The 16,649-nt window shown below is 44.4% G+C and overlaps 1 protein-coding gene and 1 long non-coding RNA gene across 21 annotated transcripts in view; both read right to left on the bottom strand.

The window, feature by feature from the left end:
* NCOR1 (nuclear receptor corepressor 1) overlaps positions 1-16,649 on the bottom strand; it is a 1,907,529-nt gene that overhangs the window by 1,370,725 nt on the left and 520,155 nt on the right. For all 20 annotated transcript variants that reach the window (XM_086955042.1, XM_086955041.1, XM_086955040.1 and 17 more), the window contains exons 15-16: positions 12,465-12,566; positions 12,309-12,362 (exon numbers count right to left, since the gene is read on the bottom strand). In XM_086955042.1, the coding sequence (XP_086811168.1) occupies positions 12,309-12,362; positions 12,465-12,566 (156 nt within the window). The remainder of the gene's footprint in view (positions 1-12,308; positions 12,363-12,464; positions 12,567-16,649) is intronic.
* Positions 1,225-3,785, bottom strand: LOC147730277 (uncharacterized). The gene is made up of 2 exons (XR_015308570.1): positions 2,027-3,785; positions 1,225-1,903 (listed from the first exon to the last, which is right to left on the bottom strand). It is a non-coding gene; the product is annotated as an uncharacterized LOC147730277 (long non-coding RNA).

The raw sequence follows: 16,649 nt of genomic DNA, 5'->3' as shown, positions 1-16,649 counted from the left end.
TGAATCCAGAAAGTCTCCAAGCTGCAAAACTAAACTACTTGTAAGAAACTACTTGTTTTGCAGCGTGAATCTTTCTGGATTCACTATGCTGTGCATAGACTTTGTAACGGTTTGCTAGGTCTGTGGTGGCTGAGTGGAAGATGAACGTTGTTTTTTGAAGATATGTTGGAGCACTTTTTGTCCTACTTGTGCTTCCTTGTTCATCTGTATATCCATGCAGTAGTGCTTAGGGAACGTGTGCACTGAAGCCCGTGTTGCCGCCAGGCAAATGTCTTGGATGGGTGGGTTTTGCCAGAAAACCTATTGTTGCTCCTTTTTTCTGGTAGATTGAGCTTGTGCTGCTCCTTGTAGTTCTTGGCCTTCCTGCTTGTGGCAGAATTGGATTGTCTGTGCGATCCATTGTGCAATGGTGTTTTTAGTAACCAGCCTTCCCCAAAAACTGCTAGCGAAAGACACAAAGAATTGCTTTGTTTTCCTACAATCTTTAGTCCTTTCAATGTAAGCATCACTGCTCTTCTACCGCTCAGAGTGTGCAGTGCCCTTTCTGCGCTTGTGGATGGTTTCTGGAAGAAACCTGGTATCTGTTTTCTCTGGCTTATGTGGAACTTGTGACACCACCTTTGGATTGAAATAGGGTTCTTGTAGTGTTAGCGCTTGCAATTTGCTCACCCTGCGTAGCGAGGTGATTGCCACCAGAAAAGCTGTCTTTATGTTGAGCATAAGTATAGAAGCTTTGTGAATGGGTTCAAATGATGCCTTCATGAGTTGCATTAGAACTACATTGAGGTTCCATGCCGGGGGTGGCATTCTTTTTTTGGGGGGGCGATTCGTTTGGCCCCTTCTAGGAATCTTTTTACCACCTAGGATGTAAAGAAACTTTTCCATGTTTTTCCTCTTGTATAGGCTACTATTGCTGCTAGGTGTACGCTTAGCGAGGTGTAGCTTAGGTTACTCCTTAGCAAGTGTGTTATGTATCTTAGCACTGTTGATTCCCTGGTGATTCTCTTTTGGAGCATCTCCCTGATGCACCATTGGGAGAACCTTTTCCATTTCGCTACATAACACTTCCGTGTGGTGGGCCTCCTTGCCTACCACAGCACCGCCAGTGTGCTCTCTGGGAGTTTTAGGTGCGCAAACTCAGTCTTCGGAGCCAAGCTGTTAGGCCAAGGCTATCTGGTTCTGGGTGGAGCACCCTTCTGTTTTGCATTGAGAGCGGGTCTCTTCTTTTTGGGAACTTGTGTGGTGGCCCCTGTGCCATTTCCACTATTTGTGAGAACCAGGACTGCCTGGCCCACTGTGGTGAACCAATATCAGCGTCATGTTCGTTCTGCAATTGCTGAGCACCCAGTCCATCAGCGGTATCAGAGAAAAAGAGTAGGTAAATGTCTTCGACCAGCTTATCCAAAGGGCATTCCTTAGGGATTGCGGACCTGGATGTCTGAATGAAAAGTATTGCCATTTCGCATTCTGGTGTGTTGCAAACTGGTCTATATTTGGGGTCCCATAATTCTTGAGCAGCTTTTGTGTTTCTTGTGGATTGAGCTCCCACTCGTGGGATGCTGATGTCTGTTGAGTCTGTCTGCTTCCACATTGTCCTTCCCTGGTAGATGTATCGTCAGGAGGTCTATTTGTAGTCGGATGGTCCACCTCCATATCTCCTGCGCTAGCTCTGATAGCGCCACTGATTGTGTTCCTCCCTTCTTGTTGATGTAGAACATTGTTGTGATGTTGCCGGTTTGTATTAACACCCTCTGCCCGTACAGCTGCTTCTGGAAGGCTTTTAAGGCTAGGAACAGAGATTTTAGTTATAGGTAGTTGATGTGTTTGACCACATTTGTTTGTGTCCACAAACCCCTCACTTTGAGCTGGTTAATGTTCACTTCCCTCCCAATTTGGGATGAGTCTGTTGGGATGGTCACTGTTGGAATTGGTGGTGTAAATGGTTTCCCCTTTGTTATGTTCTCTTTGCTCCACCACGCTATCTCCTCTTGCACTGCGTGCGTAACAACCACTAGACCATCCCAACTCCCTGTTGCCTGTGACCCTTGCTTTTGGAGCCATTCCTGGAATGGTCTCATGTAGAGTCGAATATTGAGCACTAGGTGTATGCAGGACGCCATCTTCCCCATGAGCTTGCTCACTGTCCTCACTGTTGGAGCTTCCACATTCGGAATTGACGAGTCTCCTTCAGTTGGGGGGAAGGTTCTCCTCTCGCTGGGGAACACCCAGCCCTGAATGGTTTTGATCTGTGCGCCCAGAAAGATCTTCACCTGTTCTGGTTCTATGGAGGATTTTCCCCAATGTAGAGAAAACCCTAGTTCTGTCAGCGTGTGCGTGACACGCTGAGTATGTAGTTTGCATTGGTTGTAGGAGTTCGCCTTTACCAGCCAGTCGTCGAGGTAGGGTATTTCCTGCCTCCCTAAGTGCGCCGCTACCGCTGCGAACTCTCGGTGGAGTTGGCGCGTCACAGTACCTTTTTGTAGTGATTGTTCGCGGCGTTCAGGTGCGACCTAGTGAGAGTCCTTTTCGAAGGATCCGCTTGGCCGTTGGTCCGTTGACGCAACTGTGGCCATCGAGAGTTTCGATGCCAGTGCTCCTTGGGCGGACTTTGGCTCCGTTTTTCAAAAGACTGTCGGGGCTTTAAGGGTCGACGTCTCTCTTACCTCCTTTGTCGACTTCTTATCGGTCTCTGCGACTGTGTTGTCCCAATGACCCTCGGCGATGTTGTCCTCTTCTCCACTCTCCCTGGTGTAATCTTTCTATTCACCACCTGTCTTTCCCAGCCCTGTCACTCACAGAAACCAGACAGCAGATACACATAAGAGCAGAGGCGGGCTGAGATGGTTAGGCAAGCAAATGCTAACTTTCTAAAAGTAGCATTTGCAAACACAGAATATTAAAATAAACTTTACTAAAAGAAGTATTTTATTATTCAGAGTTCAGGCATACTAAACTTGACTTTCTACCATGTTTCCCGAGTCTACTGGGATTATAGAGTGTAATAATTCCAGCAGCCCATTCAGGCCTACGAGAACAGGTAGCCTTGCAATAGTGAAAAACGAGAATGGCTGTAATTCACTATTAGGACATGCCACACACATCAGGGCTTGTCCTACCTTATGCTTACAATGCACCCTGCCCGTGGGCCTACCATAGGGGTGACTCCTATAAAGTAAAGGGAAGGGTTAGAGGCTGGCAAGTGTGTACACTGGCCCAGCCAGCATGACAGTACCAGACTGCACGCAGGTTCTGCAGTGGCAGACCTTTGACACATTTTACAAGGCGGCTTCTGTGGGTGGCGCAACCCGCGCTGCAGGCCCACTAGCCGTATCGGGTGCACTTTACTGGGGACTGATAGTAAATCCAATAAGCCAATCATGGAACTCAATTTCATGTATTTTACAGTAGGGAGAGCATATGCACTTTAGTACTGGTCAGCAGCGGTAAAGTGCCCAGAGTCATTATACCAACAAAAACAGGTCAGAGAGAATATAGGAGGAAGGCAAAATGTTTAGGGATGACCCTGCCAAGAGGGCCAAGTCCAACACCGAACTTTATGGTGTTGAGTATCCATTTGTTCGCGGTTATCTTCTTCCACTTCTGGAAGAAGTGTTTTAGTCTGCCTCCTACTGGTGGTTACTTGTGTCCTAATGTCTTTTGAATCTTTTGTTGTGCCGCCCCTTTAGAGACGTTGTCTGGGTGGGCACGTTTGGTACAGCGGAGTCACTTGGAGGCAGGTTGCTGTCCCCCTCTTCTCGTTTGTTCCCGTCCGTTCGATCGCACCCGAAAGTCCTGGCCCCTCGGTTGGTACTGCCAGCTTTGCTGTTGCTGACCCTGCTGTGTTGCGCCTGGTTGTTTCCTTGATAAGTCTGCTGCAAGGCCTGGTGCGGTGCTCCCGGTTGGCTTCCTCCTTGAGGGTGTGCACCTTCTCATCCCTCTGAAATGCAGTGCTCCCATGGACCTTGCAGTTTCATTATCTTTTCTGAGCTGTACCAGCTTCTCGTCAATTGGGGTCCAAAACAGTTGTCCCCCGTTGAAGGGTGTGTTCAGAATATTGTTCTGGACTTCCCATTTGAAACCGGAGATCCTCAGCCAGGCATGCCTTCTCTCCGCCACTCTTGTTAGGTCTGCACGGCTTCTCGTCCTTCTCTTCTTTTCTTGTGGTTGCAAGATCTGAGGAATGAAGGTTCCAGGTGCCCCTAAATACTAAATTTAGGGGGTGTTACAGGTAGGTCAAGGGCAGGGACCAATGAGTCCCTTTCCTGGGGTGGATACACCCCCTATTCTGCCACTCTCCAGTCGGACGGGGGCAGGAGCCTGTCCCTGGTTGGCTGGGTCCCCCCATCCTCAAAATGGCGGGGATTCGAGGTTGTGCTTCACCTCACCTGCCCCAACTTAGGGGTGGAGTTGGCAGAGGTGGGCACACCTCTCTTCCTCAGTTGTTTTTCCCACCGGTTCTCCCGCACAAAGTGGGGGTAGAACCAGTGGGGACCAGTTGCTGAAAGCAGCAAATGGTCTGGAGAAGCTCACAAAGGCGCCATGACTGAAGCGTCTCCTTCGTGAACCCTGCCCATCCTGGGGGAGGAGGCTTGGCACCTCGTCCCAGGATGTGCATTGTTTCAAGCCCCAGAGAGCAGCAAGCTCTCGACCCAGGGGTCCAGAAACATGTCTGGTGGTGGCAGCCTAAGCAGCCACTCAGTCAGGTCACTAGGAGTTGGTCGAGTTTCAGGGGGCTAAGATGCCCTCTGTTGTGCATTTTTTTTTCTTTATCCTCATATTGCGAAAATTCTATGTGTATGGAAATTCAGGTCTCTACACCTCTGTACTTTTGTACCTTCACTGCCCCTTGGTCTTTCTTGGTTGGGGAGTTTCCCTTATTTGGTTGTATCAGAGGAGCCCTTTAAGCCATTTACATATTAACATTTCTGTTGTCGAGGGGAGGTGAGCTAGCCATCTTGGCTACTCTGAGTATTATACTCATCAACCAGAAGATGTTTTCGCATTAATCATGGGACCGCATGTTCTGTCCTTTTATTTGAGGTCAGGTAGTTTTCCATGATTTCCCAGTATTTATATCTCTTGCTAGCTTTCCCTCTTCTATCTAGTCTGTTTATCTTAATGGCTGAATTCAACCACTCTTCGTGTGTTGGAGGCCATAGCCCAATCCACTTAATACAAATCTCCCTCCTTGCTATCACCATTAATACAAAAAGTAAATTTGCTTCACTTACTGTTAGTTCATGCCCTTCTCCTGAGTTGCCAATCCCAAAAAGAATAAGACTTGTACTTACATTTAGTTGTCTTTGGAGAATCGAGCTTAGAGTCTTACCAACTTCTTCCCAAAACGTATTCAGGGATGGGCAATTCCAGAACATGTGGACATCGTCTGCTCTCTTCTCCACATTTAGGGCATTTTTTCACTCCTGCATTTTTGAATTTTTATAGTCTTTTTGGTGTCCAATATGCCCTGTGTAGTGTGTAAAGATGATTTCTTTTCAAGGCAGCTGATTTTAGTGTTGACCAACATTTCTTTAAAGACTCTTCCCATATTCTGCTTAGATCTATCGTGGGCAGGTCTCTCCCCCAAATTTGATCTTCAGTCTGAATATTTGTCTCCTGCCATTATAAAGGTCCAGTAGCACTTTGCAATTTCCTTATTTATGGGTAAAATTTTTATCATTTCTTTTTCAAGATTTTTCCTGTCTTTGTCATTTACCGGTATTGTTTTTGCCCAGCTGTTTAGTTGATAGAACTTGAATTTTGAGACTGTTCCGTTGGAGATCGTGTGTAGTTCTTCCCAGGAGATTAGTGTTGATCCATTTAAAAGTTGGCCCCAGTATTTGATGTCGGCTTGTTTCAGAGGATTAGCCATAGCGTCTTTTAAACAATCCGGGGTTCCTGGTGAATCCCATACCGGTGCCATTGAGCTATAATAGGGGATTTTTAGAAATGTTCTAATTTGGAGCCATAATTTAGCTGCCTCCTTTAGTATCTTTAGTTTGATTTTTTTGAAGTACTTTTGATGTCCGAACTTAAAAAGAAAATGGTCTTCAGCTTCTGTCATTGCCTGTAAATGTTCTGGGTAATATTGGTGAATTTTTAAAAGTGTTCTCATATTTTTGAAGTGAAATGCCCTGTGATATTCTATCAGGTCTGGGCTTGCTATCCCTCCGTTCTCTTTTTTTCTCCTGAGTTTTTTCCTTGATATTCTTATTCCTTAGAGGCCCATATAAAGCTAGTGATTTCCCCCTGCAATTTTTTTAGTGGGTCTTTTTTAAATTCTAGCGGGATGTTATTAAAGAGGTATGTATATTTAGGTAGTAGTCATTTTTATGATGTTAGACCTCCCTATAAAACTTAAGGGTAGGCTGGACCATACTTTAAGTAATTTCCTTACCTCACGTGCCACTCTGTTTAGATTGTTCTGTGGAATTTTATCTAGTTTTTGACTAACTAAAATAACCAGGTATTTTATCTCTTGCTTAACGTTTGGGCTATTGAAATGTGTATTCCATGTCATAATTTCAGTTTTGGTATGGTTAACTAGATATCCTGAAACCTTCATAAAGCTGTTTTAGATTTTTTCTATGGCTAGCTTAGAGCTGGCATAGTTATCTGTGAATAGCATCAGGTCATCTGCGTAAAGTGCAGTCTTTTTTTCCCAACCTTGATGTTGGAAGGGGGTTATTTCCTTGTTGTTTCGAAGTTTGTTTGCTAAAGGCTCAATATATAGATTAAAAAGCAAGGGAGAAAGGGGGCATCCCTGTCTGGTACCTCTTTGTATTCTGATGTCATTTGTAAGATTGCCATTTACCAAAATGTTTGATCTTGGAGTTTTATAAATTTCTCCTACGGAATGTAAAAAGGAGTTACCTAGATTATTTTTGATCATTATTATTTTCAGAAAAGCCCAGTTTACTCTGTCAAATGCCTTAGCGGCATCGACAGTCAATATCGTTAGAGGGATCTTCTTTAGTGTGGCGATATCTATGGCACTCAGAAGTTCGTGTGTGAGTTCTTGTAGTTGCCTTCCTTTTATAAAACCTTTCTGGTCTGGGTGTATGAGCTGGGGCATGAGTCTTCCTAGTCTAGCTGCCATTATCTTTGTGTATATTTTATAGTCTGCGTTGAGCAGAGAGATCGGGCGGTAGGATTCACATTTTGTAGGATCTTTTCCTGGTTTTAAGATTATAGTTATTACTGCATCGTTCCAAGAATCAGGCAGTTTGTGATGTTGTTTGAAAGACAGATTTATCAACTCCGTTATATATGGGGATAGAGTTTCCATTAGAATCATGTAAAGCTCATTTGGCAATGTGTCTGGACCTGCGGCTTTACCTTTCTTCAGAGTTCTTATTACGTTCTTTACCTCGGTGATTGTAATTTCTTTATTTAACTCTTCTTTCTCTTCTTCAGTTAAGGCTAAAAACGATATGTCTCCTAAATAATCCTCTATCCGTTCCTTGGATGGATTAATATCTTCGGAGTATAGTTCGGAGAAAAAAGTTTCCCTTGAAGGATCCATATACCCTGAATGGTATGAGCTAAGAGATGAGCTCCCCAGCCGGTGAGCGAAGCGTCCGCTGTTAGCACAATCTGTGGAACCGGGTCCGGGAAAGGCCGCCCTCTGGAAAGATTGTGTGTGTTCCACCACTGCAGAGAGCGATGTGTGCGGCTGACCACCAACACCAGATCTTTAAGCTAACCCTGAGGCTGGTTCCACTGATGTGCCAACAATTCCTGTAATAGACGCATTTGGAGTCTTGTGTAAGGGACAAGTAAGATGCAAGAGGCAAAAGGGGGGTGGGGTCGCACACTACTCACACACCGGCGGAAGTTGCCCCTAAGGACTCTGGTCATTGTAGTAGAGTGTTCGCGATGCATCATCTTTCGATCTTGCTATCTTCGCTGTCTTCGCCATCCCTGGACACGTGTTTTGGGTTTTCAACCCTCGTCAACAGGGATAGGCAGTGTTCTGGGGTCGCCGATGGCTGAAAACCCGAAACACGTGTCCAGGGATGGCGAAGACAGCGAAGATAGCAAGATCAAAAGATGATGCATCGCGAACACTCTACTACAATGACCAGAGTCCTTAGGGGCAACTTCCGCCGGTGTGTGAGTAGTGTGCGACCCCACCCCTTTTTGTAACTTAAAGCTCCCTTGAGCAGCTGGCTGACGAGCCTGGGATCCCGCACCTACGCGCCGGAGTGGTACTATACCTGGCAGATATTGGCAGCCATCGGCGACCCCAGAACACTGCCTATCCCTGCTGACGAGGGTTGAAAACCCGAAACACGTGTCCAGGGATGGCGAAGACAGCGAAGATAGCAAGATCGAAAGATGATGCATCGCGAACACTCTACTACAATGACCAGAGTCCTTAGGGGCAACTTCCGCCGGTGTGTGAGTAGTGTGCGACCCCACCCCTTTTTGTAACTTAAAGCTCCTTTGAGCAGCGGGCTGACGAGCCTGGGATCCCGCACCTACGCGCCGGAGTGGTACTATACCTGGCAGATATTGGCAGCCATCGGCGACCCCAGAACACTGCCTATCCCTGCTGACGAGGGTTGAAAACCCGAAACACGTGTCCAGGGATGGCGAAGACAGCGAAGATAGCAAGATCGAAAGATGATGCATCGCGAACACTCTACTAAAATGACCAGAGTCCTTAGGGGCAACTTCCGCCGGTGTGTGAGTAGTGTGCGACCCCACCCCTTATTGTAACTTAAAGCTCCCTTGAGCAGCGGGCTGACGAGCCTGGGATCCCGCACCTACGCGCCGGAGTGGTACTATACCTGGCAGATATTGGCAGCCATCGGCGACCCTAGAACACTGCCTATCCCTGCTGACGAGGGTTGAAAACCCGAAACACGTGTCCAGGGATGGCGAAGACAGCAAAGATAGCAAGATCGAAAGATGATGCATCGCGAACACTCTACTACAATGACCAGAGTCATTAGGGGCAACTTCCGCCGGTGTGTGAGTAGTGTGCGACCCCACCCCTTTTTGTAAGATGCAAGAGGCAAGAGGCAATCATCCCTACGAGCTACATAAAAACTCGAGCTGGTAGTGATGTTTCTGGTTGAAATTGTGTTATGAGAGCTAGCATACTGGCTGTTCTGGCAGGATTGGGGAATGCTAGTGACTTGGAAGTATCTATTGTTGCACCTAGATACGTCTGGGTGCGGGATGGTTGAAGATGTGACTTGGTAAGGTGTATTGTAAACCCTAAGTAGTGCAGCAGCTGGAATGTCTTGGGTGTTTGTTGTTGACTATCTGTGCGTGACTTGCTTTTATGAGCCAGTCATCCAGGTAAGAAAACACATGAATGTGGTGTCTTCTTAAGTGGGTTGCGAGGCATTTTGTGATGACTCTGGGTGCTGTTGTTACTCCGAATGGAAGGAATTTTAACTGGTAGTGTTGACCGTCCACTAGAAACCGCAGGTATTTACTGTGAGCAGGGTGAATGGGAATGTGAAAGTAGGCGTCCTTGAGATCTAGAGTGGCAAGGAAATTGCCTTTCTGGAGCAGTGGAAGGACCTGTTGCAGAGTGACCATGTGAAAGTGGTCGGATTGTATGTGCAGGTTTAAGGTTCTGACGTCTAGCATTGGCCTGACAGTAATGTTCTTCTTTGGGATGAGAAAGTAAAGGGAATATACCCCTGTACCTGGAAGATGTGGAGGAACCGGTTCTATTGCATAGTTTTGCAAGAGAGAGAGAACCTCTTGTTTTAGAAGCGTAAGATGTTCTGTGGACATTGGCCGTTTTCTGGGTGGTATGTAGGAGGGGTAGAGGTGAGTTTCAGGCAGTAACCATACTGGATAATTTGTCTCACCCACCTGTATGTGGTGATGTTTTTCCAGACAGCTAGTAACTGTGATAGTCTTCCTCCGACCGGAGTGGAATGGTCTGGAGGAAGGAGAGGGTAGTCATTGTTTGGTAGTGGGGAGGTTCGTTTGTAGTTACCTTGTGCTCTCCCCTTGTTATTATCTCTGTACCTACCCCTAAAATATCCCTTGTTGGGGGATGTTTGTGTAGGATTTTTATAGAAGGAAGTTGTAGCTTCTGTGGTAATGTTTTTGGATCCACCCCTATAGAAGGAGCGACGAAAGGACCCCCGTGTTGTTTGAAATTGTAATGCTCCCATAGATTTAGCAGTGTCAATGTCTTTTTTTCATTTTTTCTAGAGCTGTGTCTACAGCTGGTCCAAAGAGGTGTTCTTGATTAAAAGATTGGTTTAAAATAGTTGTTTGCACTTCCTGTTTGAAACCTGAAATGCCAACCATGCATTTCTGCGCAGTAAGACGCTAGTGTTTAACTGATCTAGATGCAGTGTCAGCTGCATCAAGGGCACATTCGAGGGAGGCATTTGTAATTAACTTGCCCTTCTGGACTAGATCATTGGCCTTGGCTTTGGCTTTGTATTGGTCAGTGAAGTGTTGTATAAGATTTTCAAGCTGATCGTAGTGAGCCCTGTCATATCTGGCAAGTAGAACATGCGCATTGGATATCCTCCAGCGATTGGCTGCTTGGGAAGCCACAGGTTTACCTGATGCATCCAGCAGTTCAGACTCATCACCTGGGGTGGTGCATCGCCAGAGGTTTGGGAAGTAGCCCATTTTCTTACATCAGAGGCTACCAAGGAGACTAATGAGAGTTGGGCCTTGAAGTAAATGCGATCTTTAGGGTCTGGTCTATATTTTTTCTCAATGCGTGGATTGAGAATCCTGGCCCTGACAAGGTCTTTAAATATGTCAGGTGCATGTTTAATTACCCTTTAAGCATGGGCAATGTGTGCATGACTTTATGGGACTGAGCAAAAGTGTCCATTAAAAAATCTTCTTCAATGGGGTCTGAATGTAGTGACATGCTATGGTACTGAGCAGCCCTATTAATAAGTTGGCTTGGCAATATTGTAGGGTACCATTTACTAGGGACTTAAAGGGGGTAGAAGTACCAGTATTGGGATTGTCTTTAGGGAAGAAGCACTAGCACAGGGGACCTTGTTGCTAAGGGCCCTGTGCACTACAATTGAAACTACATCAAAACCAGGCAAAAAGTGGTGGGCTAACCAAGCAAATGAGGCCCTTTTTCACAGAAGCATTCATAGGAAACAGAATAAAAAGCATGAAATAGAGCTTGATAAGAAATGTATCTAATCATGAACAAGACCAGACTGTGTAGTATTGTGTACAATGCTGTCTGCAGAAAGATCATAAAAAGTTTTGACTTCCAACTCTCCGCCCCAACCCTTCTGAAATACACAAAGCACACCAGTGCAGTGCATCTCCTTCGATTATAATCGGGCAATTAGGTCACCTCTTGGATGGTGTGGAGCAATACAAGATGATTTAAGAGAACATTAAAAAGGAATGCAAACTATTCAAACCAGGGATAGGTCAACAAATGTACTGTTTATTTAGTAATTCAGCAATCCAACAGTTTTAATCACTTGTACATTTTATTTTATAAACCTGCCTCTTTGCCAATACCTTCCAAGGACAGAACTACAGACTGACATACAAACTTAAATTGTCCGTATTTAGCTGCCTTTCAGTATTTACTAAAATAGCTCAAGCTCTCCTGAAAGAAGTCCATCTAAAAGGCAACAAACAATATGAATCGGGTTATTGATACTGCCCATTATTATATTGGCCCCTAGACTCGAGCACTTGAAAGTCTTTATTAGGGTTGAAAGCGCCAACAGTAAGGATACAAAAATGACTTGAAAAAACAAGGAAAACAAACAATGCAACCTTTTGACACCCAAAGCCTACCAAAATAGGTGAAGATACGTTGTCATTCTCTCAGCTCAATCAAAATAAGCTGCCCAGAATAAAATCACATATACATAAAAAGCTGTTCAATAGGTTTCAGTTAAAATAAAAAAAATAAAAAATGTTTCTTTTAAACAGCGCTTGTTTTGGGAAACTCATGTAGTATTTTCTTTTAGAGTATACTTTATCTCAAGTATATTAGCTTTCAACCATTCAACATAGGTAATCTTAAAGAGAATACTGCTCGTGAATGCTGCTAACATTCAAACATTGACAATTTTGCATGCATGAATACACCTTTGCAATGAAACCTATGGAACCTTGTGTGTTATGTACTTCATAATATGACTCAGGTTCCATTGTGGTGTTCGGGTTTGTCCTATGTTTTACAACAGAATAAAATGTAAACTAGCTCGATGTTTTAATTGTAAGCTGCTAATTTTAATGCTTGAACTACACTAGACATTCATTGAGTTCTATTTGAATTCAGGCACAGGCTGCAAGAAAATGACAAATCTATGGTGTCTTACCTTGGTTTTCTCTGCTCCCCCACCCAGCATAATGGAGTGTGTCTGGGGCATGTTCTAATTTGGGATATAAGAAAATGGAAAATTACGGTTACCTAAGGATAACAAACAACAGATCAAAGACCATCAGTCATTTGTAAACTTCTGGGTAAAACATACCTGATTTCGCCCTCGCCGCTTTCCATAATTTCTTCTCACAAGGGCTTTGTAATTCTCATTTTTCTTGGTCAAGTAATAATACAAAACACTGTCAGCCACGGTCTGGAGGGAGACAAGGTAAATATCACTCTGTTAATCTGCAAGTCAAGTGACTGCAGAAGTGTAACTGTGATGAGATACGCTTGCATTCCTATCTTTAAGAACATTCACTATGGGTAACAAGCAAGCATCAATGGAAGGTTCAGAATTTGGCTCAACCCAACATTCCCTTCAGGTCGTTCTTTACTTTTGAATTTTTAGACAAACATGTCTAGAATAAATGCAAAATGATCCCGTCACAGTTACCAGACCGAAACTTGAAAATAGAGGAAATATGGCTTTAGGACACTAATCTGCCCTTAAATACTAAGCTTAGCTTAGCTTAATTGATGTATCTGCTGTTTGTTATGCTATTTGTTTTGCACAGCACATTTAAGGCTGTCTTCTTGGTGCTCTGGGAAATGATAAATACTAGAAAGGATGCTATACTGAAGAATAAAGTTAAGGAGGGAAATAATCCTGAAGGCCGAAAAGCCAGGTTTTCAATAATTTTGATTTAGCTCATGAAATCAGTGGGAAAGCTTTCCAGATTCTGAACACTGCAAATGAAAAGAATACCTCTCCATAGGTCACTGATTTGGGCAAACAAAGGGCTCGCTCAGGTGTATACCACTGAAACCCAAGACCCCAAAATGTAGGGATCATGGGGTAATGCTTTGAGTACAATTGACATGGCTTGTGAAGAAGTGTAATCACAGTGGATTTGTCGTCCCCGTCACACACCCAGAGATAAATTGAGCTGCCACTCTCTGTACTATCTGAAGAGGATTAATGATCTATTTGGGGTCACCCAAAGTAGTTCACGTTGAGCATATCTGAAGAGGTAAGCAAGAGTTCAGGTTTCACTGGGTATAATGAAAAAATAAAACAGAAGACATCTACAACCTACAGTGAATAAGTAGCACTTATCCCGATCTCACAAGTCCTGCTGAGCATTGCTGGTGCCTGCTCTTTGGGACACCTTAAAGTTACGTTCTGTTTCAACAGCGTACATCTAAATTGTGCCATTGGAGAAAATTGGGAAGAGGGCACACGCAGTGATGAAGTAGGGGGGCCAAATAAACCCCTGAGGGACCAGAATCTTCTCTTCACCAACTTATGAGGCATATTTAGTTCTTTATTTATTGTTGGTGAAGTGCACAAATATCTCTGCAGGGGTACCAGAGCTAGATGGGGGAAGCTAGACAGCACAGAAAGAACAAGACAGCTGTTGAGTTCTAAGCCAAATTTTGAGTCTCTTTCTGAAGATAGGGAGCTCCTGAGGGTGTTGGCAGACAGGTTCAAACTTGACCACAGCAGAGTAGGAAGCATGGCCTCCCAGACTTTTTTTTGTTTTAATAAAGCAGAGGTACTGTGGCAAGCAAGTACGAATAAGATTTCCCTTTGTGAAAGTCTTATGGAAGATGGGTCCAAAGTTGTAAAAAAAAACATGATGTACAAGGCATAAGGCTCTGAACTGGCATTGTTTAGCTATGAGAAGCCAATGCTTGGCTCTCAGGTAACGTGAGATGGAAGAGCGCGGAGGGAGATAAAGAGCAAGCCTCCCAACAGCGATCTGAATGATCTGCAAACTATGCAGAAATTTTGAATGAACTTTTAAATATGAATTTTTTTTATTAAGATCTTCGTAAAGTTTCTGTGTGACTTTTATGGATAATGTTAACCAAATGAAGATTTATTGAATTGAGTAGAAATGTAATCAATGCATAAACAATGCTTTTGAGATGTGAACCGGAAGAAGAGAAAAGATTTTTCTCAGCATACGCAGATGATTACAGCAGGAACTTGCTACTCGGGAGTTATGTTTTGAAACTGGAATGGGTCACAGAGTCTGTTCCCTTCTACATATTGTTAAAGCTGGCTAAATAAAGGTTTTTCCAATAGTTTCCCTCAGATAAGGAAGCAAGAAGAAATGGAGGAAGTCACTTATATCATCACAATTCAGTGACAGTTTTTGATTCATGATTTTAGCTCCTGTCCATTCCCAATCCTTTTGAAAATGCCTTAGGTCAAACACTACTGAAGACCCTGAGGAGCTTGTTTTAGAGAAGAAAAAAAATAAGCATACTTTAATACCAATGGTCAGGAAGAGATCGTTGGGGAGCTCATAAGGGCAGCTTCCTAAAAAAAAAATTCACATGAAGATCCCAACAGAGAGCAAAAATGATATTGAGGAAAGTGAAAATGAGCGGGTGACTATCAAACAATACAACATACAATTGATATCCTGTTTGTCTACCAGTATCTAAGTTGTGATCTACTCTGCCATAAATACATGTATCAAATAGTTGATGCTCAGTTAAAAAAAATAGCTGGGCAGTACCCCCAAGATGAAGAACTCTCAGAGCCTTTATGCTGGCATTTTGCCCAACACCAGATGGCGATCTATTCATAATGTACCATCTGCAGCCCATATGCCTCGAACATATATTTAACAAAACAGGCTGCCTCCATATATCTTATTATACATTATGCATCTTTACACCCTTAGTAGTGAGGTGTATACTGGTCACAACATTCATTGTTTACAAAACAGTAGTTACTGCCACAGATAACCTAAGTAGATGGGCATTAATGCTTAACCACAGCTACATTTGCAATAAATCAAACATTTGAAGGAAGGAGGGGCCTCTGAAAAAAACTAGGGCTTTTTTCCTTTTTCGCCTGCCCACCTCCCCTGGATCTACATTTCCCTTTTATTACCCTCTATTCTACCACAGTAGTTAAATTAGTGGGAGGTCTAATTTTCAGTGCTGAAGTAATGCAACCTCCTGCGTATCCGTGGTATCAACATAAAAAGGATTATGTTTACATTGCGAGTTGTCCTGAAGTAGAACTTCCCCTGAAGAGCGATGACCGTTTTGCACTCACTAAAAAAAGATTGAACATCAACAGTCAGGACTCCTGGGGGAGTGACCAAGGAGGCATAGATGGCGGTCAAGCTTTTGTGAAGCCCATACCGCCCAACTGCAATCCTGCCTTACAGAGTCCATGAGATTAGACACTGGTGGCATCCCTGTGTGCAGATACCCCTGCTGCTGCCTGTGAGACTCCTGAAGTGGCGGAGGCCGCTGAACTGTGCTGGTGGCCCGCCAAAGACTTGTGCTCGCCTCAAGATGACGGCCGCCGTTATTCTCTGATCGTCCTGCGGCCTCGGACGAACAAACTCGAAGCTTCATCGCTACTGCCGGTGCTTGGTGAAGGCTGTGGAGACAAGGCCCATGACTTTGCAGCTACCGCGGGGGTCTCCGACTTGCTGGATGTGGGTCCGGACTCCTCAGAGTGACCCTCTGGGCTCTGAATTGACCCATAAATGGTAGGAACTGCCCTAAGGAGATGCAAGGCCCCACACTGTAATTTATGGTAGTGCTATTAGCCCTATTGTATACTTGGGGCTAGGAGACACTGAAATGACATCTCTTAGATGTCTCACTCATATGGTGACTCTAAATAGTTTGAATATTCTACCACTGTTCACACCACCATAGATAACTGTACTCAATGTCTTTACTTTATATGCAACGTCAGGCACGTATCAGTCTTAAGAGGTGTAAATACTGTCATCGAATTACCTTGACATTACATTTGGCTCCCTTCTTAGTTCACCACATTTTGTACTAGCACGACAGATGCAACCTGGGAAGAAGTATGGGGTGGGGGAGTTAGGGGAAGGGATTTTGTTGTTATTCAGGACATTGTTCTTATGTGTTGACTACGATTTTTTCTTTCAGGTTTTTACTGAGTGAGCCTTCCAGCGTTGTCCTATGCACTTTCAGATCTGGGGATGGGGATCATGACTGGGGCACCTCCTGCCCATGGCGGTCTCTCATGCGCTCCTATATTACTGCAACGTTTCCCCCGCATCATCACAGTACGGTCTTGGAATACTAACGGTCTCCTAGACTGTATCAAACAATCGGCTGTACTGTGCTACAATAAGAAGTACAAGTCGAAAGTAGTCCTACTGCAAGAAACCCACCTGATGTGGACTCATTGCCCCTTCCTTGGCTGATTTGGGTATGACATTTTTCACTAAGGCTTTGCTTGGGGCTCCATAGGAGTGGCTGCCCTCCTCCATAGGTCCAT

Source organism: Lissotriton vulgaris, chromosome 2_1, assembly GCF_964263255.1.
Source record: "Lissotriton vulgaris chromosome 2_1, aLisVul1.2, whole genome shotgun sequence".
In the NCBI taxonomy this organism is placed as follows: domain Eukaryota; kingdom Metazoa; phylum Chordata; class Amphibia; order Caudata; family Salamandridae; genus Lissotriton; species Lissotriton vulgaris.
Note: the sequence above shows the minus strand (reverse complement) of the source record. Positions and strands in the feature narration are given on the sequence as shown.